General features: G+C 50.4%; 1 protein-coding gene across 1 annotated transcript in view; it reads left to right on the forward strand.

Annotated features, from left to right (window-relative positions):
* Positions 1 to 16,543, forward strand: part of ZIC2 (Zic family member 2) — a 17,060-nt gene extending 517 nt beyond the window's left edge. Inside the window, exons 1-7 of the mRNA XM_074535665.1 lie at positions 1 to 1,376; positions 3,094 to 3,257; positions 3,453 to 6,867; positions 8,109 to 8,213; positions 13,554 to 13,669; positions 14,731 to 14,900; positions 14,998 to 16,543. The exon at positions 1 to 1,376 is cut by the window's left edge and continues 517 nt beyond it. Of these exons, the coding sequence (XP_074391766.1) occupies positions 374 to 1,376; positions 3,094 to 3,257; positions 3,453 to 3,707 (1,422 nt within the window). The 5' untranslated portion in view covers positions 1 to 373 and the 3' untranslated portion in view covers positions 3,708 to 6,867; positions 8,109 to 8,213; positions 13,554 to 13,669; positions 14,731 to 14,900; positions 14,998 to 16,543. The remainder of the gene's footprint in view (positions 1,377 to 3,093; positions 3,258 to 3,452; positions 6,868 to 8,108; positions 8,214 to 13,553; positions 13,670 to 14,730; positions 14,901 to 14,997) is intronic.
* The last annotated feature ends 6,689 nt before the right edge of the window (positions 16,544 to 23,232 follow it).

Genomic DNA, 23,232 nt, shown 5'->3' on the forward strand with positions numbered 1-23,232 from the left:
CCGCAGGGAACGGCGAGGCGAGCCTTCCCCCCCCCGTCCCCAGCCCCGTCCCTCCCCTGCTCCCCCTCCCCTCCCCTGCCCGCCCCCGCCTCAGCTCCTTTAATACACTTTGGTTCTCCGCTCGCCTTTGGACTCTGCTCTGCCTGGCTCCGGATACGACTCCGCCGGCGGCGGCTGCGGCGGCATCGGGCCGGAGCGGGCGCGGGCGGCGGCGGCGGCGGCGGCGGGGGGACGCGGCGGCTGCCGGGGGGAAGCGGAGCGGAGCGGCGGCGGCCCCGCGCCCGGGCGGGCGGGCGGCGGCAGCCCGGAGGCGGAGGCTGTAGCGGGGAGGCGGCAGCGCGGCAGCGGCTGCGTCCCCGGAGCGGCGCGGACCATGCTGCTGGACGCCGGCCCGCAGTTCCCGGCCCTCGGAGTGGGCACCTTCGCCCGGCACCACCACTCGGCCGCGGCGGAGATGCAGGACCGGGAGCTGAGCCTGGCGGCGCAGAACAGCTTCGTGGACTCGGCGGCGGCGCACATGGGCGCCTTCAAGCTCAACGCCGGCGCCCACGACCTCTCCCCCGGGCAGAGCTCGGCGTTCACCTCGCAGGCGCCCGGTTACCCTGCCGCCGCCCTGGGCCCCCACGCCGCTCATGTCGGTTCCTACTCCGGGACGCCCTTCAACTCTACCCGGGACTTCTTGTTTCGCAGCCGGGGCTTCGGGGACTCGTCGCCGGCCGGCGGGCAGCACGGCATCTTCGGCCCTGCGGCCGGCAGCCTGCACCACCCGCACACGGACGCTCAGAGCCACCTTCTCTTCCCGGGCATCCACGACCAGCACGGTCCCCACGCCTCCCAAAATGTTCTCAACGGGCAGATGCGATTGGGCTTGCCGGGGGAGGTATTCGCCCGGTCGGATCAGTACCGCCAGGTTTCCAGCCCCAGGACTGACCCTTACTCGGCGGCTCAGCTGCACAACCAGTACGGCCCCATGAATATGAATATGGGCATGAACATGGCAGCCCACCACCACCACCACCCAGGTGCCTTTTTCCGCTACATGCGGCAGCAGTGCATCAAGCAAGAGCTCATCTGCAAGTGGATCGATCCCGAACAGCTGAACAACCCCAAAAAAAGTTGCAATAAAACTTTCAGCACCATGCACGAGTTGGTCACCCATGTCTCGGTGGAGCACGTTGGGGGACCCGAGCAGAGCAACCATGTCTGCTACTGGGAGGAGTGTCCCCGCGAAGGCAAACCTTTCAAAGCGAAATACAAACTGGTCAATCATATCCGAGTGCACACGGGAGAGAAACCTTTCCCCTGCCCCTTCCCTGGCTGCGGAAAAGTTTTCGCCAGATCAGAAAATCTCAAAATTCACAAAAGGACGCACACAGGTAATTCGGGTTTCTTTCGCCACATTTCCTCCCTCTGCCCGTGCCTATATATGCGTGTGTATATATATGTGTAAACTGATAGATACTCAGACAGAGTGATGTTAAATTAGAAGGGTGATAAAATAAGCCTCCAGTTTATTTTTTTAACCCTCTCCATCACATGGCTGCGTTTGTTTTGGTTTCTTCCCCAGCAGCATACACCCCCCTCCATCCCAGATTTCGAAAGGATATTTAACTGATTTGTTTTAATTTGGGAGTGAGAGCTGTAGATTCGTGCTGAGGTTCAGCGGAGTCTTTCCGCAGAAACGCGGAATACAGCGCGAACCAATTTTTGCCGTCTTGCTAAAATAGGGGAAGACATCCGTCCATCCATCCATCCATCTGAAACGCCTTAGTCATTTGCTCTGTGCAACGTATTTGCATACAACTTCAGCGCTTGTGAGCATGGCTTTTATTTATTTATGGATACTCAGAGAAACTATATAAATACGTGCAAAATCAATCGTTAGTCCTAAATCCCGTTAGAAGTGGCAAAAAAAGTCCCTTTCTGGGAATGTTTTCCATTAAATTTAAATGGTGTGAGCAAGGCAATAAAATTTTCTCATTTAAAAAAAATTTGTTTTTAAAGTCTCACTCGATGTGATTTAAGGTGTTTTTGCAACAGTTTATTAAATTATGTAATAGGGAACAGAGGATTTGAGGTTCGGAAACTTCCACCCAAATCAGGTGGAAGAGGGTCGAGGGAGCTCGGGCTTTACTGATGGAAAATCGCCTGAGCCGAAGGGCAACAAAAATAAACGCATCCTCCCGCCTCATCTATTATTCATTTACTACTCCTGCCGGCTCAAACCGTGCCAGACTATTTCATAAAAGACGGCCAAATATTTTAGCGACTTCCACTCCAAATATTTACCCGGAGAAAGGCTAAAAATCTCGAGGCCTATTGTTTTCTCAAGTGCTAAGCCCGATGCGAGGTGCGAGACGAGCTTTAACAAGGTTTAAAATTTGAGAAATGTATTTGCATGAGATGCCCGCACTGAAGTCATTGTGTCTGAGCGGATGTCTTTAAGAAACAATTTAGGTGCTAATGGAATCTAATGTTAAATGCTTCCCCTCCAAAGGCGGGGGAATGTGGAGTTCTCACCTCCAAAGTACTCCCCGGCATTTGGAGTCTTGGCAGCCGGGAGAGAGGAATCCCTATGAAAATTAAATGAAGTATTTTACAGACGTTTAGTTTTCCCAGCGGATGTGAGTTTATCTCGAATATCCATACACGAAACAATATACCCGGCCTTAAATCTGTCGGTAATGGTTTCCAGTTTAACAGGATAGCGGATTTGGTACCGAGGCGAAACGGCTCGGTGATGCTTGCTTCTTTTTTTTTTTTTTAATCGTCTTTCTTCTTCAATCTCTTTCGGGGCTGGCTATGTGTGTCCGCACGGGCCGAAATAAAATCGGGCGAGAAGACGGGACGGGGACATCCCCGGGGTTTTGGCAGGAAAACCAGCTGGGGGACGGGGGTTGCCTCGCTGCAGGGCAAGGCGTGAGCGACGCGGCCCTCCGGCGCCGCGGGCACCGGGACGCAGCCGCCCGGCCCTTCCTTGGGGAAACTGCCGCACGAAGCGACCGGGAGCGGAGGGCGAGGGCGGGGAAACTCTGCGCGGGGTTTGCGCGGGGCCGGCCGCGCTCACCCCGCTGCTGCGCCGCTCTCTTGCAGGGGAGAAGCCCTTCCAGTGCGAGTTCGAGGGCTGCGACCGGCGCTTCGCCAACAGCAGCGACCGCAAGAAGCACATGCACGTCCACACCTCGGACAAGCCCTACCTGTGCAAGATGTGCGACAAGTCCTACACGCACCCCAGCTCCCTGCGGAAGCACATGAAGGTACCCGGCCCCGCAGCCGGCGGCGGGAGGCGGGAGGGCGGCCGCCCCGCTCCGGGCGCCCCGACGGGGCGGCGGGCGACGGGCGCGGGGCCCGGGGGCGGCGGAGGGCCGGGCCGGCGGCGGGGGGCGCGCCCGGGGGGCGGCCGCGGCCTCGCCGTCCCCCCTCCACCCGGCCGTGTTGCCTTTGCCCCCCAGGTGCACGAGTCGTCCCCGCAAGGCTCCGAATCCTCCCCGGCCGCCAGCTCCGGCTACGAGTCCTCCACCCCCCCGGGGCTGGTGTCCCCTAGCGCCGAGTCGCAGAGCACCAACAACCTCTCCCCTGCGGCGGCGGCGGCGGCGGCGGCAGCGGCGGCGGCCGTGTCCGCCGTGCACCGGGGCGGCGGCGGCGGCGGCAGCGGCGGCGGCGGCCACAGCGGCCTTTCCTCCAACTTCAACGAGTGGTACGTGTAGGGCCCCGCCGGACTGCGCTGCACGGCCCCGCCGCGCCCTCCCCGCCCCGGCGGCGGCGGTGGCCGTGGCGGCGGGCAGGAGGGACCGAGCGAGCCCGCCGGAGACGCGCCGGGAGATGCCGCCGCACCCGCCGGCAGCGAAATGACGGCCGAGCAGGATGGGGACAGGGGGCCTTCATCTCCCCACACCCTCCCGCCTTCGCGTCTTTTTTTCTTTTTTTTTCCCCCCTTTTTTGTGGTTGGATTTTTTCTTTTTGAAAACATTTTGAACCAGCAAAAAAATTCCAAAAACTACGTGCTGAAAAAACATAAGAGAATGAGTAAATCAACGGCGGAACGGAAAGGGAGAGAGAGAGAGAGCAAAACATCCCCATGCTCCACCAACACATCACCCAGCTAAAAGCTTCCCAAGCCGGAGGAAAGAAACTCTCCCTCCGGAGTCTTCAGACAAAAGATCAGAGACTCAAACTCCTCTGGTCCCCGCGCCTCCCCTGCCCGGAGCAGCCAGCGCCCTCCCGTCCCACGAACTGTGTATATAGCGGCCCTCTCCTTCCTCCGGCGAGGTGGGGAACGAGGTTTTCCTGGATTGTCGGTGTATAGAAGTTCGTCCCGTTTGTAAACCGCGGATTGGTCCCTTTCTTCTTCTTCTTCTTCTTTTTTTTTTAAATCTTTCTTTTTTCCCCCTCTTTCTCCCTCCCCGAGAAAGTGATGGACTTGTTTTCTTTTCTCCCGCTCTCCCTCCCCACTTCCTTCTCTCCTCCTTTTTTAGTTCATCCCTTTTAAAAAAAAAGTAACGTGGAAGAAAAAAATGGTTTCTTTTGTAATTGTGATATCTTGAATATTGTGTTCCTTTTTAAGAAGCAACTTGATTGTAAACTGCATTTCAACGATAGACTGGGGAAGAAATACCGTGCCAAAGTCTCCATTCTGTTACTCACAGACACACACACGAACAACAACGCTTGTGAATGTATTTTTCTGTTAGCTGGGTTTACATGTGATGTTTTAGTGCTTTTGCAAGTTCAATTTGTTAGTTCCTGTTCGGAAGATTGTGAGGAAAAATAAACGTCGTGCCGTTAGCTTTTCCGTAATAACGCCCTTCCTCCTGTAAATACCTGTTACCATATTTATCCATTTGTAATTAAATTATGGTATTAACTTGCTACAGAGGAAACAGTATTTATAAAGAATGTTTCTTAACTATAAATATGTACAATTGTGAGCATAAACTGTTTCAGATTTTTTATTTGAAGGTTTAAGTGGTTTCATCATTTCTTGTGATATGTTTTGAGAGTAATGCATACAGAAATATAATAAAACGTGTTGAAACTGCACGAGCTGTTTCCTTTTTATGCCAAAGGCTCTCTAAAACCTGCTGTAAGGTATGTGATGGGCTGAGCGGCGACTGCAAAACAAATGCTTTTAAAACTTCCGCTGCTTACTGGAAGAGGAGGATTCCTTCCAGCTGGGCTCTCCCGTCCAGAAGGAATAAAAGGGGAAAAAAAAAAAGAAAAATGCAAAAAAAAAAATAAAGCCACAAAAGCCCCTAAAACTTTGTGAAGCTTCTGAACTGAAAGAAAAGGGTGAGGGAGGATATGCATATTCTCCAAATGACTTTCAAGGCAGGATCTCCTTTACTAAGATATTTACCAGGCAAGAGCACATCTTCCTCCGGCTCCTGCCTTCCTCGGGCTCGCCCCTCTCTCCCCGGTGCGTGTCTGGCTGGGGGATCATTGCCCCAGAGAAACAGGGGCGTTTCGGGACGAGGTGGAGGGGCAGTGACAAGGCTCTGAGCTCGGCTCTTTGAGCCATAGATGGTCCTTGCCTCCCGTGTTGTCATCTTTTTGGCAGCCTCCGTACAGCCCGGAGAGAAGGAAGTTGTGATGACCGAGAGCTCACATTTCCCCTTCGAATTTTTTCTCTCTCTTTTCAAAAAATTGTATTTTATTTATTTTATTGTATTTGAGCCCAGAGGGCGGTTTGGGTTGTCAAATGTGTTCGGGGAGGGACGGCGAGCGGCCGGCCGATGGTTTTCCCGGGATGCTGGCCCGGCGTTTGGCTCCAAGCGCGACGTCGGGGCCCGGCCAGCGGAGCCGCCAGCGCAGGTCAGGCGGACAGCGGCTCTCCGGGCACCGGGACACACAGGGAGAGTGTCACAGCGGCAGGGAAATCGTGGCAAAAGTTCGGCCTTGTCAAGGCACCGAAATACGCCCTGCGAAGCGGCAGCGCTGTGACCGGGCTCCGAGCGCCCTGCGGCGGCTGCGCTGCCCTCAGCGGCGGCTTGTGCAGCCCGGGAGAGCCTCTGCTCCTCACACCGGCCGGGCCCAGCCCTCGCACCCCCCCGGGCCAGCCGCCGCTTTGGGTTTTTCGGGCTTTGTGCCGTGTGTTCCAATATCAATAGAGCTGTATCCGGCCGGTGTGGGAGTTAGGCGAGGAGATGAGGGTACGCGGGCCCTGGTCACTCCTGGGGCGAGATGAGGGTTACCTACACCCAGGGGAAGGGGAGGAGGGAGGGAAAGACCCCCCCCTCCCCCTGTCCCGCCGCTGACAAGGAAGTTTAGATGTAGAGCGGATCCGGAGCTTCCTCGGCCGCCGTGCTCCTCTCAGAGCGGCCATCCCCGCGCACCCGGCAGCTCCCCGGGAAATCAAACTGCTATTAAAACCTAATTTATGTTCGGTAATAATATTACGTAAAAAAAAATTTATTAAAATCATTGGCATATGCCGCCTGCCCCTTGGAGACATCCGTGGGAAATGCAGCTAGAGGATCCCTCCTTGTCCTGCCGGCCTTCCCACAGCTGAAAAACCATACGGGGGTCCCGCTTCAGAGGCAGTCCCCGCCAGCCACCGCCTGCCCAAATCCCCTCCCGGGCCCAGGGGCGGACGAGCAGCCCTGCCCAAGGGCCACCAACTCCTCTCTGACGTCCCCCGCCCCAGCGGGCTCATCTCCGGCCGGAGAGAAGCGCTCGGCAGCTGGGCTCCTCTTCTCCCTGACCTCGGAGTCTTCGGGGAAGCCCAGGGATGATCCTTGAGGGGGCTAGGCGGCCTCCCTCTGGCCGAAGCGCAGGTCGTGCGGCAGCAAGGACAGCCCCGGCCCCTCCGGCAGGGATGCCTGTGCTCCGGCAGGCCCAGGGACGCGGCCGTGGCGGCTGTGGCAGTGGGTAAGCTCCCCCTCCTTCCCTGTCCTACCCAGGCTGGCCTTGAACTTGACCCTGGCCTTGGCGCATCCCGCCCGCAGCCCCTCTCCGCCCGCCTCCCTCGTGCCCTGACCCTGGCCCGGCCCTGCCACGCTCAAAGGAGAGCAGGAAGTCATCAGGCTCAGGGGTTGGGGCTTTTTTAGGGGGTAGAGCAGCCAAGATCCCTCTCACAGCCTTGTGCGAGGGTGGCCCAATGGCCCCGAAGTCCTCCTCTTCGCCCTTGTCCTTTGTCCACCTCGACACCGTCAACCTCAAACCCCTCCCTCTCCCCAGCTTTGTCTCCTACGCTGAACCTGCACTTCCCAAATCTCCCTGCCCTGGCCCTGCAGACAGCTTGGGAACCAATCTGGAGGGAGGCCTGAGGCTTCCCCAGCCGTCCCGAGCCTGCCCTGGCATTCCACGGTACCCTCATGCCCGCAGCGAGCGGGTGTCCCGGCCGGTGCCCGCACTCCCCGACGGCTGTGCCCCGACGGCTCCCGGCCCTCCTCGGCCGCACGGCCCCGCCGTCGGTGAGCAGCGGGAGCCGTCCCGTGCCCAGCTGTGGCAGCAGCCCCACTTGGCCGGCTGTCCTGCCGTGGTGTGATTCCTTCTTTATACCGTGAAAAGCAGCGTGGAGGGGCGGCTTTAATTTTTATAGTTATTAATCATAATGAAATCGTCTCCTAACCCTTCCTGCGGACCCTCTGAAAAGACGGGTTGATTTCCCTGGGAATTACTCTCTCTTCTCAAGCCAAAAAATTTGGGGTCCGTCCATACAACAGGCTGTGCTTTGCCCCCCGCACCCACAATCGGAGGGCAGTTCGGGGCTCTGCCGTCACCTGCCCCCGCTCCGCTCCACCTGGCCGGGCTGCTCTGGCGCCTTTGGGCTCCAGCCGGTGGCGACAGAAAAAACCAGAGCCCAAACCCAAAGGTAAACCAACCTCCCGACAAACCAACAGACATGACAGCAGCCCACACCGAAACAGGATAAAATGCAGGAGCTCTCGCCCGAACCCGAGCGTGGAGCGGCGGCCGAGCCTGGCGGTGCCGCTGGCGCTGCCGGTGCCGGTGCCGGCGGGGCTCCGCAGAGGGCAAGGGCTGCCCCGCACCGCCAAGCCCCGCCGCCGGTGCCGGGGGCAGCAGCCCGGGCTGCAGCCGCTCCATTTGGCTCCGGCCAGACCTCCCCAAACCCGTATCTGCCTTTTAAGTTTCCCCTTTGTTTTCAGAAACTCGAACACATTTCCTGCCCGCTATGAAGACATAGCAGGCTCCCCCAAACCTCTCCCCAGCCACAAGTGCACGCTAAACTGTGCCTTCCCGGGCACAGCGAGGTATGTATATTTTTCAATTTGTCATCTTCACGCATGGTTGTGAGGGTTGGGGTTTTTTTTGGTTTTTGGTTTTTCTTTTCTTTTCTTTTCTTTTCTTTTCTTTTCTTTTCTTTTCTTTTCTTTTCTTTTCTTTTCTTTTCTTTTCTTTTCTTTTCTTTTCTTTTCTTTTCTTTTCTTTTCTTTTTTTTTTTTTTTGTAGTGTTTCTTAACTTCTTGCGGCCCTTTTATTTTTCTTCCTCTTTTTTCCCCTACTCCTTTTTTTCATTCCTCTTAGGTTTTAGATTTTTTCCCCCCCTATTGTTTTTGGTTTTTTCCTCTTTTCCCTGAGCCAGACGCCAGGGATGGAGCTGCATATTAGCAGCAGAGAAAGCAAGAACTATTGTCCCACCCTGCAGGGCACGGTGCCCCCCTCTGTCCCAAAGTGCAAGCCTTCCCCAGTGCTTGGAGTTTCCTCAATTTTCTTTCTTTCTTTCTTTTCTTTTCTTTTTTTTTTTTTTATCTTTTAAAAATTTATTTTCTGGACGGTTTCTCTGTTATTAATACTTTCGGGAGAGAGAAAAGAAGAAAATAAAAGAAAAGAGAAGAAGAAGGAGAAGGATAAGAAGACCGGGTGAGGGAAGACCTTCGCTAGAGGTTTCATGTCTTTAATAAACACTTCAAAGTGGCTGCCTAGCCGCTGTCCCGAGGAAAGGAAGCGCGGCACCAAACGGAGCGCGGATCCCACTTCCTCGCAGCGCGGGAAACAGGAGCGGGTTCCCCCTCGTCCCTCGCCCGTGGTGCCAAGCGCTTTCCAGCGAGGAGCGGGAGATCTAGCAGGGCGGAGCGGCGGGATCCGGAGCGGAGCGGGGACTCCTCCAGCCGGGGCCCCACGCGCGGGATCAACTGCCGTGTTCCGGAGGGGGAAGGACGCTCTTTTGGTGTTAAAAAGAAAATAATCGGCAACTAAAGCAGGGGAGGGGGGTGGGGAGTAACTCAAGAGCCAGCAAGTGACGGAGCGGGTGTTTTACACGCGCGGCATCGCGCCTCGCAGGGGGCTGGGGGCGGCCGTGGGTCCGCGGGGGGCTCCCGGCGTGAGCCAGCCCCAGGCGGGCAGGGCTTGCCGCCGCGGGACGGGATCTCCCCGACACCTGTCCGGGGCTCCGCCGGCTGGGGGCTCGGCACAGCGCCCCGGGGGCCCCGCCGCAGCTCCGTGCCTGTGCCCGTGGGTGGCCGCGGCCGGCGCGTCCCGGGGGCAGCGGGGACGGCGCTTGGCCCCAGCCGCGCTCCTGGCGCGGAGCCCCCCAGGAGACCGGGGCTGGCTGCGCGGTGTGCGTGGGTTAGGGCCGGACCTCGGTGTACAGCAGTTTGCGGTGGGGGAAAAAAAAAAAAAAAAAAAAAGAAAAAAACTAGGAAAGAAAAGAAAAAAAAGAGCAATTTTCATTCCAACTTTTTTTCCCCCTTCTTCTTCCTAGACTGCTAATTCCTCTGTGTGGGCAAACACCCCTTCTCCTTTGATTCTTAGCCACAGCGCCTAGATTAAATACCGGTTTTAATGAGAGCCGTGGCTGTGGCCGCATAAGGTGATGATAGTTATGAAGACGGTCTGACCTGTTTTGATGAAGACGATCTGACCTGTAGGGAGAGAGGGAAAGGTCAGCCACATGCAGTGGCCAGATTTCTGCTTGTTCCCGGCACATGCTGCTACAATATTGATCCGCGGAGAAAGACAAACATAAAAGATAGATCGTATGTGCTGAATACTAATGAACGTGCCTTCCAGATTTTAATTGTTGTTGACTTCTTATTTCCACCGTAAACATTTGCTGATATCCGTAGGGCATTTCCCCCAGTTTTTTAAAAAATTATTATTTTATTTTTTCTTATTTTATCTTATTTTGCTTGTTTTAATTTTTCCCCCTAATCTCTCAGTGTGTCTCTTGATGGAAATCTTCCCACCAAGTTATTTTCTCTATCAGCCGAGGTGCAACCACCCGAAAGTGACGGCCAACATCTCCTTTCCAGCGAAGGAACCTCTCCTGGAAACGGGGAAAGCTACTCTGAAAGGCAACATCTCGACTTGGGATGCTCCTTTCGGATTCCTGCCTCGTCACTCGCTCCATTCCTTTGCAGCAAAACGCTGCAGATGACACCGGAGTTGAGGGTTAATTTTTTTTCCCCCCCCGCTCTCCCGGATTGGAATGCGGCAAACCCAGCACTTGCGCTGGAAGAGAGCTCTCCTTTCAAAGCCTCCCCAGTTTCCCAAGTGTTACCAGACTAATACACCTACGGGAGGCAAAGAGATGGAAACACGCAGTGTCTCGGGAAGAGAGGCATGTTTCCCCTCGGCTGTGCAGAGGCAGTGGGCTCTGTTCCGAGGGTTTTCGCTGCGATACAAAATTGTTAAGATCTTCCACCGCCCTGACTGTCTCTTTAATTTTTTTTCCTCTTCGAGATGGTCAAAATTATCTGTAAACCGCGTAAAGCAGTCAAGGAAACAGCTATCCCCAAACACGCGTTTCAAGTTTCTGCTGCTTCGAGAACGAGCGAGAGTAAGCACCATCGGCTATACAGTGGCAATTAACTATATCAGCCTCACATTTAAGAAAATGAGGGAGATATTAAACTCTTAATTCCCATCATTACTAATAATTTTCATGAAGAGAACTTCTAAAAGATTTCCCCCCCTCCCTTACACTTTCCAGTCTATTTTTTAACTCTGGAGTGATTTACTACGTAAGTAATTTTAGAGGATACAGTTTACAGCTTGAGTTATTAGACTGAACACCTCTGGCTGACACCACAACACCTTTTTTTTCTGCCTGCAGCTGTGAGTCACAACCCCATTTTCATACCAAACTGCTGCACATTCCTTTACAATATAGGCTTCCTTCTTGCAAAGATCAAACACTCTGCAGCCAACGTGTTTATTTTAAAATACAGGAAAATTAAAACTAAACATGGACTTAAAAGAAAAAAAAAACAAATGCATCATTTCTTTCCCTGCTGTCTTTCCCACTAAAATAAATTAAAATAAAATTAGGAGGGAACGGCGTAGACTGCTCCAACAAAACAATACAGTGACAGAGCCAAAACAGTTGTTTTCGACAGGAATAGGAACGGTCCCTTCTGTTTGCTGTTATTTATTTATGCATTATTGTGGCTATGGTTTTAATTATATGTGGGAATATTAGGCCAAGATGCTGTAACCGTAGCCTCCCTTTAACACACTTTTCTTATTTGTTTAGTACCAGCGCTACAAGGCAAGAACAGGCACCATAAGGAAAATGTTTTCAATATTCTGTTTAAGAGCTTACAACAGGGAATCCCGGAATTACAGGAAAACCTGCAGGCCTGCTCCGTGGAGGTGCCCGGCAGGACCAGGCAGATTTCGTGCTCCTCCTGGCAGGTTTCGGGGTGCGCGGAGGGGGAGGAATTGCGGGAGAGGTGCCCGGAGTAATTTTTACCCAGCAAAGTGGCGTTTTGAAAGCCTCCTTGCTGTTCAGCAGCACAGACACTAGGATGCTTCTTAATTTTGAGCGTGGTAAAGGTAGACTTAATCTCTGCTCCTTCCGGTAACCTACTGCCAACTCCTCCCCTGGGGCTTGAGAGGGGGGCTTTGCTGCAAGTCCTTTTTCTTCCATCCCCTATTTATGGGTTTTGTTGTTCTGTGGGGTTTTTTTTTTTGGTTTTTTTTTTTTTTTTTCACCGTACTCGATGGTGTTGGCGTTGCCCATAATTTCCTCCTGCTTCTTTGCCAGTCTTTCCTCACGTCACCGGAGTGATGGGTGAGGCGGGGGGAGCGGGACATACCTGCCCTCATTAATTTATCTTTGGTACTCATATCGTACTTTAGAGAAGAAAAATTTTAAAAAAGGGGAAAAAAAAAAGAAAAAGAAAAAAAAAGAAAAAAAAAAGAAATAGGAAGGAAAGAGAAGGATCATTCGCTTTAGGAAACGGATAAAACAACTTCTCCTGTCATGCCTCCAAATTATCCCCGGTGCAAGCGGCTCCGAAGAGCTGAGCGAAGCAAGCGCCGAGCCCGCAGCGCTCTCTGGGCTGTCTCGGCGCAGCGAGGGGAGCAGGACCAGCCCTTGCCAAGCGGGACCGCGGCACATCCCCCGCCCCGCCGCCGTGGCTCCCGGGGCCGAGGGCTCTCTGTGGGCCCGACGTGCGCCCCACAGCAAAGCGGAGCGGCAGGGGCCCACTCCGCTGGAAGCGCTCCCGTTCCGCGGGCATGGCTGCTGCCGTTCCTGGGCGTCGCCATTCCCGCTGTCCGCGCCTTCCCAGCGCTCTCCGAGCCGCGCTCCAGCCGCCGCTCCCCGGCCGCTACCTGCGCGCTCTCTGCGCGCACCGCGGGGCGGCAGCGCCGGGACGGGCGGCAGCGGGGCGAGGAGCCTCGCCCATCCGGCACAAGCGACACCTGCTAAGGCGGATGGCTGCGGCCACCAAGCCTCCTCCCCACCCTCCCACCCACCCCCCTCAAAAAAAAAAAAAAAAAAAAGGAGAAGGAGGCGACTTTCTCTTTTCCAGCTCCTAAATGGAGTTCTGGGACTTGGCAAAGACAGCACAGGTATCTATGGATGGCCCATTCCGCCCGCGGAGGCTGCCGGAGTCTCACGGGGACGTTTCCTAGCTTGGTTCCTCCCGCATGGTTCCCCCTCCAGCCGCGCCCCCAGCTCAGGGGGCGATATGGCTGCGGTCCCTGACGGGACGTGCCCGGCCCACCTGGCCCCACACACCCCGGCCCCGTGAGCGCCTCCCCCGCTCTCCCGTCGGGGACCGGCCCCTGGGCTCCTCTCCGCGCCTCCTGCACAGCAGCCGCACCGGTGCCCCGAGGTGTTTGGGGTGTCTACAGCAGGCGGACTGCTGGTTCCGGAGAGGGGTCCAGATCCTACCCCCCGAGCCTTTCCTTTAATGGATTTGTGACAAACTGGCGCCACAGCCCCACGTCTCTCCCCGTGAAGGTGCTCCATGCATACAGAGCTGGCAGGGGTGCACTTAGCGACCGCCCCCCCCGGGTCGGAGAGTCCGATGCTCAGCGGCCAGCGCACGCCGTCTGCCTCCCCAGAAGTAGGAACCTAACTCTTCTCGGCGGGGATTTAACAAAAAGGGGCAGTTGCGTTTAATTAAAAGCATCGACTGAGGCCGGGGGAAGCCGGGTTCAGGAGGTGCTCTCGCGGCTGAGGATTTGACTCGCAAGTCCTTCAGGGTGCTCCTGCCCTCTGGAAAGATTCATGTTTCCGCATTAGGGGGGCATTAGGGGAATGAACGTAAAAGTCAGAGACAGCTTATGTCCCCAAACCCAATGAACGCAATTTTTCAACGCGATGAGGAGTTTATTTTTTTTTTATTTTTGACCAGTTTGTCCTCCCCGGAGAAGCGCCGAAAGAGGCTCCCCTCGAAAGAATACAAAGGAGATGTGCGTCCTGGCTCTTCCAGGCTTCGATGCCCGAGCGCAGCGAGTCGCAGTCCCGCAGGTACGGGAGCAGCTCCCCCAGAGAGCCCAGGCTCTCCAGCGTCCTGCTCCCCCTCTCCCGCGGCCGTAGCAGCGGGATACCTGCGCCCCGCTGGGGCCGTGCATCCTGCTGCCCTGAATTTCACTGTCGGGAGAAACGCTGGCCTGCCACCTGCGGGGCCACCGAGTGATAGGTCCCTCAGTCCGCTCCGGTGCACCGGAGGGGCTCCGGGTCGCGTTACCCCGTGCCCGTCATCTCGGCATTTCGGCACTTCGTGGCGACCTTTAGGCGTCCGCCGCGCTAGGCATGTAAGGCACTTTTAGGCTTTTAGTGAGGCTGTCCCCGCCTCCGGGGCGACTTGGGAAACAAGGAGGGAATTCCTCGAGGAATGCCCCAGCGCCAGCGCTCGGGAGGTACAGGCACACACTGTGCCACCATCACTTTGTGCAATGCTCCTGCCAGGCTCCCGAGCCTCCGAGCAACCTCCCACAGGGAATCCCGGCCCCTCGCCCCCTCCAGCTCTTGCAGCAGGAGGGACTTGAAGAAACAGGGCTGCGGCTCCCTCCCGGTTTCTGACAGTGTCCCCGGTGCTGGGAGCTCCTGGGAGCGCCTGGTTCTGCCCGCACCGCCGGGCGGGGTCCCGTACGCGCCTTCGGGAGAAGCAGCGGGCAAGAAACATCGGGAGGTCCGGGGCGGGCTCTGCGGGGCCGGCGAGGTGTCCCCTGCCTCGGGATGTGTGTGTGTGTCTGTGTCTGTGTGGGGAGGGTGTGTCTGTGTGTCTGCGTGTGACTGTGTGGGGTTTGCACACACGGCGCCGAGAAGCGCTGTGGATGTGGCGGCGGCTGTCGGGGCTCAGCCCCACTGCCGGGCAGCTCAGGCTGAGAGGCCGTGGCAGTGCCTGGAGCCCGGTACCAGAAACTAGACCATCGGGAACTAGAGCATGGATAGCATGCCTCTGAAGCAGCGGGAGAAGGGAAGCAGCAGTCTTTGCTACACTAGTTCTTATTTTGGTGGGGTACATCCACATTCACGATCCCTTTCACGTTAATGACCTTTATCTTACACTTTCAATGCTTTCTAAGGGTACCCACGTGGGCTCATCGCACACAGTGTGTGGGCTCCTCCACTGCCAGCTCAGCAGATGCTGTGGCATCTCAGGCCCCTGCCTTGCTGGCTCTCAAACACCCATGGAAACCCACACCTGCTTGGAGACACGAGTGAGATGGGAAAAAGATGCTCCATGACACAAAAGGTAATGTAAAATGAAATGGTAACCTAGTACTGCAACAGTTACACGAGAAACCCCCCTCATTTCCTTTGTCTGTACAGTGGCTATGTTTTTTTTCCAGAAAAGAGAATAACAAGCAGAATTCACACATGGAGGTGCAAAAAACCAGCAAGAACCAGGGTCAGATTCTTGCTTCTCAAGCAAAACCAACGAACCACCACCACCAGCCAAAAGAAATCTCATATGTTTTATTTGCCTTCCATGGACTTGTATATTTAGCACATCTTTTATTGCCCCACTGTGCTTCCAGAAAGTTGCTATACCTTAGCCTGAAATCACATGAGCTTTTGGCAACTCCCTCCTGCTACAGCTGTGAAAGGAGACTGAGCCTCCAGCAGCACTCAGTCATCCCACCGCTCATGCCAGATATTCAGAGAGTATCTCAGCTGTTGGGGAGGTTCCTCATGTAGCCTAAATGATCAGCTCCCGCGTGCAGCACACTAGAGACATCTCCACCTAAGCCAGAATGACGCTGATATACAAAACTCCCCCAGCCAATGGTTGGGTTTTAATAAACAATAATTACATCACACACAGCTCATACCAGTTCTGCTATTATCAAAGAAAGCAGAAACTATGTCAGAGAATGTAACAGCAGAAGTTCTCAGGTTAGCCCAAGTTAGGGGTCTGAGCACTGAAATTAATGGGTATGTTAATCCTTCATCTTAATTTCTGCAGGAGATGAAGCAATATGAAATCACAAAGGGATTTTTGTCTTTAAAATATGTTCCTTTAATACTCTCAAATAATAATCCCTAAATGCATGACTTCTTACCTTTATGGGGTTTAAGTGGATTTTAAATAATTCCTAGACCTTGCACAGTCCTTTTATAGATAAATACCTTTTATCCTCTGCATGTATTTTGCTAAGCAAGTATCATGGTGGGGTGTATCAGAAATATCCAGACGGGCAATGCCATCATCTGTAGTACTATCAGGAGTTGCTGAAGAGATAATTGAGGTGTCAAGAGGCTGCAGTGGGGATTGAGTAGCAAGAACTTACGAACTTTAAGAGCAAACAGACCATTTTAATTCAATATTCTCGAATGGGAAAGACAAATAGAAACACCCCAGCAGAACTGTTTTCAAAGAATGTTTTTTATGAAATCTCAATGGTGTTATGGGCATATCCCATTTGCTTGAGAATATTTACTTTTCTGTTGGTTATTTGAGAGTCTTTGATGTTTACTCAGCTGACCCATCCTGGTTTCTTGCCCTTTGCTGCCCGTAGGCACCTTTTGTCACTGCATGCCTACATGCTTCATATTCAGTTTCCATACGGATCAGAGTTGTCTCTTGGGCAAGCCAGACAAAATGAAACCTCCAGGTTTATTTCAGCTGATTTGAACTGCTGCCAAGGCAAGGGCCACACTGTCTCAGGGACTGAGTTTTAAAAATCTAGTAAAGAACAGAACACTCAATTACTATTTATTTCCAGAAGGTACTTCTGCCTCTTCTTACAGTTGGATTTTATGAAGACTCACCCCATCAAATTCTAGCCCCAAGCTGTGGTTTGGTTTTACACATGTCAGTGAGGCAGTTTTCCTTCTACAAAAAAAAAAAAGACCCCTGATGGTTTTAAATCTAGCATGATTGAATGTTTGATTGTGATCATTGTGGAAGGGACTTGAAGTTTAATAAATAAGTAGACAATCAACTTTTTTTTCTTTTCAGGATAGCTGTTAGTGAAATGTAAATATTTCTATAAAACAAGAACATTGCTACTCTACTTTAAAAATCTATATAAAATACTAAACTTTTTAAAACTCTGTGCAAAATTATTCTTTGAGACATATCCTAATTCTTAGTGTGCTAAAGAAAACTGAATTTTAGGCTTCTGCATCTATAGAATTAACAGATTAGCAAACAAAAAATTCTTCAACCAGTCCTTACATGTAGAAGAAAGCACACTGCATACCCTGAGAAGTGGTCTTGCTTGCTAGTTTTGTGAGCAGTCTTCAGTGAAGAAGCCAGGTACCAGCAGGGGATGAAGAGTGACCATCTTTCTCTCCCCAGGAAGCGATTTCATCAGGTCAGGATTAAGGAAAATAGCAGGGCAGGTTGGAGTATCATGCAGGACTGTCAATCTGACATCTTCTAAGAACAGTACATTGCCATAAAACTATAAATAAGAAAAAATATGTACTAACTGCAGCATATGAGCAGAAAACCTATCAGGAGCCTCTAGAAAAAGAAATCATCTGTCTGTTTGGGAAAAGTAAAAAGCATATGCTTGAAGCTGTTATCATATAAACACATGCCTAGAACATGAGCTTTTCAGGATGCAAATAAATGGGCTAGTCACTTGACATAGTCTCTATATACTGAAATTTAAAGTAATTAGAGAAGAATTGCTGGGCTCCATTCGCAAATACTTTATTTTAATAACACGCAAATACTTTATTTCAATAACACTCAGGATATTTTCTGTATTTTCAGAGGTACTATATTTCAGTTTGCTACAGTTAATGTAATAGAAAATTCTGTAGTCATTATTGACTGCAACTACTGACATACAATTTGAGAATTAAAGTTCCATGTGGAAAGCTGGTGATGGATATTGAAAGCACTTTATGCTCATACTCCACCTCATAACCGACAGCTAGAACGAGTTGGTTTTTGAGGACATACAAGGGGATGTGGAAGCTGGTTTCAGGGAAAACCAACCAAACACTTACAGACACAACACTGTGTCTGCAGTCAGTGGGTTGGTCTGTGAGTTGAGGCTGGTTTGGTCTGACAGGAACAGATAACTGCAGTTGGAAGTTTATGACAATGGATTTGACAGTATGTGATGATATTCAGTATATCCTCCTGCATTAGCGTGACTGCCCATTCCTCATTAGGGCCAGAATGTTCTCATTAGTAAATTGGCTTGCATGATCCAAAAGTGCTTTCCCTGTGGGCTGAACTGAAGTGCTGCCCTGGGGAGGAGGAGCATGGGGGTTACCAAGTCCCAGCCCTCTGTGCTTAGTGCCCTTCAGCACTGTGCCAAGCACAGGCCGGTGAGATCTGAAGCACACCCCTGTCCCAGTGCCAGGCAGGGGTTTGGCCCTTCCACACAAAACAGCTTGGTGCTCTCTTTGCAGTTCAACATCCCTGTGATCTGTCTTTCTTTTCTTTTCTGCAAAGATACAGAGACTCAGGCTTACGACTCAAATTGTAGGGGACTCTAAAGAGCTCTTGATGCAAGGGGAACCTGTCTGTTCCCATCACAGATGGTATCACCTGGTCATGGGGCTTAAAAGGGACCTAAACATCTGTGTTTCCAGTGACACTGTGACTAGATCCTTTTGTCCTTGATTAAATTTTACCTGAAATTGTAATTGGAAAAGCATTAAACTTTTTCTTGACAAGAAGATGGAGGCAGTGTCTGGCTGTGTCCTGCTGGTAGCCAGAGTTCGGTATGTTCCCGGTCCACTTCCCAGGGACTTCTTGAATGACCTGGTTTGGGTGTCCACTGACTAGCAGGATATAATGAGCACTACTCCCCTCTCAACATTTCAGTGTTCTGACCCCACATAAATTGCTGTGACAGTTGATGGAAAAATTGTGAGGCTTTAGGAACAGAGTCAGGGTTCCCAAGCAGGTAGTGCCATCAGCCTGTTATGCTGATGTGGGGCTTCCCTCTGGAAACCCAAAACCATCTATGCTGGAGAGGCACTCAGTCATCTCTCAGAAAGTGATCAGTTACTTAGAAGATGGAGATCCCCTCTAATGAATTAATAGAGTCTTTCTCCTCTGACATCAGCAGATTATACCTGTGAAGGCACTGGACCCATGGATTTGGGTTAAATCTTCTGCTTTCAATGCTACAGTTAACCTCAAAGGTATAATTTCCTTGGGAATATGTTTGAACATTTTTTTCCTCCCAACATTTGTAAGGATTTTCAGTATTTCCTTCCTGTTATCTTAAATTTGGCTGTCTTTAAGGCCAACAAAATCCATTTTAATTTATAGAAATTTATTTTCAAATGAATGAAATGCTACCCTGCTACAGAACCAGCTGTAGCTACACTCAGGAGTATGAGCAGAGAGTAAAAGCAGCACTCAGGGGCACAGATTGCCTTTCTTGCTGTGCTTTAAGGGGTAAGCACTGCAGATAATCCAGATGCCCAATTCATGCAGAACAATTGTCAACCTTTGATAGAAGTGACAAATAATACAATCCCCCTGATTTATTGCAGTGCTATCTTCTCAGTCTGCTGCTTTGAGGTTGAATGAGAGACCACAATATGAAGTCTGGGGCCTCATGGCTGTATGACACTTCCCATAGGACATGAAATGATGAACAGGAGAGCAGCTTACCTGCTTTATTGATGGAATATTTAGGTTTTAAGGCCTGTAGTATCAATATTACAGTCTCCATATTCCACATGCTTTTGGGAACATTGTTGAGAAAACACACATTTCTGGGAATCATAAGGCAATGAACACATAACCTGGCTCACACCTGAAATCTGACATATTGTATATACTTAGCCTGTTCATGTGCAGCTTATACAGTAAACACATCAGCAAATGATTACTGGTGTCTATTATACTTAAGGTTGCCAAATATTTTCAATTTAATCATCTCCTTTCCTGTTTTCACGTGATCAGTTTTCCTAAAAAAAATTTCTGTGGCTTTGAATTTCCTCTCTGTGGCTTTTGCCCCTAAATGATTTTCCAAAGTCTTTTTTTCACAGTGTTCTTTCATCCACTTTTGAAGTGGTGATGGTTAAAAAAAAAAAAAAAAGAAAACAGAAAAAAATTGGTTTCCACATAGACTAAACCTCCCAAACTATGAGAGTCACAGCAAAGTTAATGTGGACAAAATCTGCACTGAAGACCAGTGTCCTCCAGTCAGGTTTTGATTAATTTTCCACCAATTTTGACTGTATTGTAGTAGGAACCTTTAATTTTGGGAAAGAAGTTTAAGAGATTTGACTGGAAAGACAGATACTTCAACATAGGTTGTCCTCAGTCTGAAGCCTCCAGATATATTATGCTCATTTAGTGTCCCATTCCTCTGTCTGCATTTTTGTTTCTAAGAGGCAGAGCCTGTACCCTCTTTAGAATGAATAACTTGGAAAGAAAGAATTTACAAGCTCCACAAGTTTATTGGTTCCAGATTTCTTTCCTTTCCTTTTTTCCCCCTCCACACATAATTTGAGATGCCTTCTCCATAAAAGTTTAGATAAATATGTTGAAAACATTAATACATCATAAAGGTCAAAAGATTAAGCATTCAAGAGTCAGCCAACCTCAAGAATTATTGTAGTGAGCTTTACATGATCTATATCCATCTCGTATCAAGGACAGTTACAAACTTGTTCCAGCATTTCAATCTCTTTTCTGAGCTGCCTGTAAATTCATATCCTGTTTAATTCTTTGCTGAAACATAAACTAGAGAGAAAAGACGTTACCACATCACCAAAAATTCACATGAAACTCCTCTGATCTTGGTAGGCAAGATGTGCACAACATTGAATAAACAGGGCAATGCCACTGCAACCCTGGCATTTTTCAGGTATGTTTTCAGCCATATAGAGACTGAATTCAGACAAAAAATCTATTACTTTTCACAGTAGCATAAATAATTTCAGGACAATAAAAAGACTGTTCCATATGCAGCAAATTAAATGAATTATGGTTCGGGGGGGAAAAAACCCAACTAAGACTTAACAAACCAATAACGACGCTACCTTATAACAGTGGCTGCTAGGTATGTGTATCTAGTTAACATTGTCTCTACAGATTAGTTCTGTTAATCTGAAACTCTGCACCAGTTACACAGACCAAGACAAGCTAAGAGGGACTTTGCCATCTCTTTCAACTCATAAGGATGGCTACTCTGCATTCTTCTCCTTTTAGGGGCTTCAGGACTCAGCAATGTCAGGCCAGATGTGAGGAATTAATTAATTTTCCCTATTGCACTCCAGCTGTGGAGTTGGGCTGCAATGTTGCTGTTTTAAAGTGTAATTAAGCTCCATTTTCTCTCTCTAATCCTTATTTTCTAAGAAAGTCATGGTCAGGACTAATAAATGCTCAGCAGGGCTGTGTGTAAACCCTAAATCTAAACTAAACTTTTGGGATGGTTTTGGTTTTGGGATGAATCTGAAATTAAAATTGCTCCACGTTTTCCTCACCTGTAAACAAGACTAAATCCTGACTCCCAGTCTGCCTGAGAAAGGGAGACTCTGATGGAGACTCTCTCTGATGGAGAGCAGCAAGAGCAGCAGGAGCCAGAAGCAGACCAAAAATCAGGAAGGGTGAAGAGTATTTGTTGGCATGACAGACATCACCTGGCATTTGTCATGGGTAGTTCTATGAGAGATAGGTTCCTTTCCCTCTAAAAAAATAGCCTAAACTTCTATTTTAAAGCTAAGGGAAAAGCTATTTACTTTTTCCAAACACACTATGGAAGCTGATGTTACTGAACAAACTTATCTCAGATCATTTATAGGCACACCGGCCTAGGAAACTTGCTTTAACCAACTCTGAGTATAAAAATAGCTTTTTGGTCTTCTTCTTGCTAGAATGTTTTGAACAAGAAGAAGCCAGTATAGCTTTTTAAGTCCACTCCACAGCTGCAGTGCTAAGATATTACTTAACTGCAGCTTTTTGTGTTTTCTAATCTGATCATCCGGATCTTCCAAGAACCATCGAACACATTTTCCACATCTATTAGGAAAACAACTGCAGAGCAGGGAACATCGCAGTATTTGGGTGTATTTTCCCAGATATTCACATTACTGTGAGTAAGGACTGAGAAAGGGGCTCTTCCTCAATTATGCTTCCAACTGAATGGAATTTCATTTCCTATTTGACTGTATGTTTTATTTCTTACTCACTTTTCCTCCTTCTCAACAATTACAAAAAGGCAAAGAAAAGGTGGAATTGCTTATGTGAAGCAAAAGCAGTATAGCCTCTGTAGAAAAAAGACAGACCATTATATTTAGCAGGTTTTGAAGACAAGTTAATTTAAAGAGATTATTTACAAAGTAATAAATGAAACATAATGGAGCTTGGACTATATTATGGTTAGAGAGGGCAACTATTTTTTTATCAACATCTTCATGCTACCTTAAAAGTGTTGAAACCCTTAGATTCCACCTACAAAATCTACTGAAAGATTCAGTGAGGAGAACCAAAAAAAAAAAAAAAAGAAGAGGTGAATAAAGAAAATCTATCCCTTGGGGCAATTTCTAAGGAGGCAAGAGCTGCTTTCCTGCAAAGAACCAGTGTCTTCAAGGATCATGCGGCACTCGTGCCAAGTGTTTTATGGCACCACACTCCAGCTGGCAATGGGTTTTGGACCGCAGCTTTGGCAGCGGGAGCAGGGTGAGCTGACTGCTGTGTTTCTGAATGTAGCATGGTTCTGATCTGACAGCCCTGGTGTGATCCAGAAAGGCACCTTATTGCTTCCTGAGGAGGTTTCACAAGCAGATTAGGTGCCTGGTCACATGGGGAGAGATATTTAAAATTAAACATTTATATTCAAAAGACAATCTACCTGGTGCCCAATATTGGTTGGGGAGCTCTTCACAGCTGGGTGAGAAATGCTGTGCTGTAGTCCTCACCCCTTGTTAGGCTTCAGCAGCCTGGTTTGCCCTGGATTGGGGGTTTGAATTTGTTTTCAGAGACAGTCTGACTGATAGAGGGGATGTTTTAAGTGAGGTGGGCTGAGAGCTGTTGAAGGGTCGAGAGGTAGAGCATGACTTTCCTGGGGAGCCTTGTAAATGAAGAGGGGCTGAGTGGGGGCTACATCCTCTGCCCTGGATTGAGGCAGAGACAGGAATGCAGGAGTTATGAGGCCAGGAGGAAGGCAGCAAGGAGAAACATCAAATAAAAACCTAGGGGGCAGGGCAGCCAGCCAGAAGAGAGAAGACACCTAGCCAAATACATAAATAATCCTGGGAAGCCAGAGTAGAAGTCAGTAACTCCCCAGTGCCTGCAAGCCTGTGGTTAAGGAGCTGAGGCTGGATCTTCTGAGGCAAAGGACTGCCTATAGCCATGCCCTGTAGAAGACATCCTCCAGCCATCCTGACCACCTTGCACAGGGATCTGGATGAAGAATAATTTTTTACTGAAATCACATTTCTGTGCCATTTTTATCCCCAGTGCAATGGCACAGTAAATAATTCCAGTTTGCCTTATTATACAGCCCACCTGACAAGCAAAGGCAAATATATTTTTGGAGAAGCAGAGCCAAGAGAGTGCATTTAGTCTCCATACTGAGAGTGTCCCAGACTCAGCAAACTTGCTGTCTTTAGTTTAACATGGTGTTAAATACAGAACCTACTCAGACAAG

The sequence above is a fragment of the Zonotrichia albicollis genome, chromosome 2 (assembly GCF_047830755.1).
Source record: "Zonotrichia albicollis isolate bZonAlb1 chromosome 2, bZonAlb1.hap1, whole genome shotgun sequence".
In the NCBI taxonomy this organism is placed as follows: Eukaryota; Metazoa; Chordata; class Aves; order Passeriformes; family Passerellidae; genus Zonotrichia; species Zonotrichia albicollis.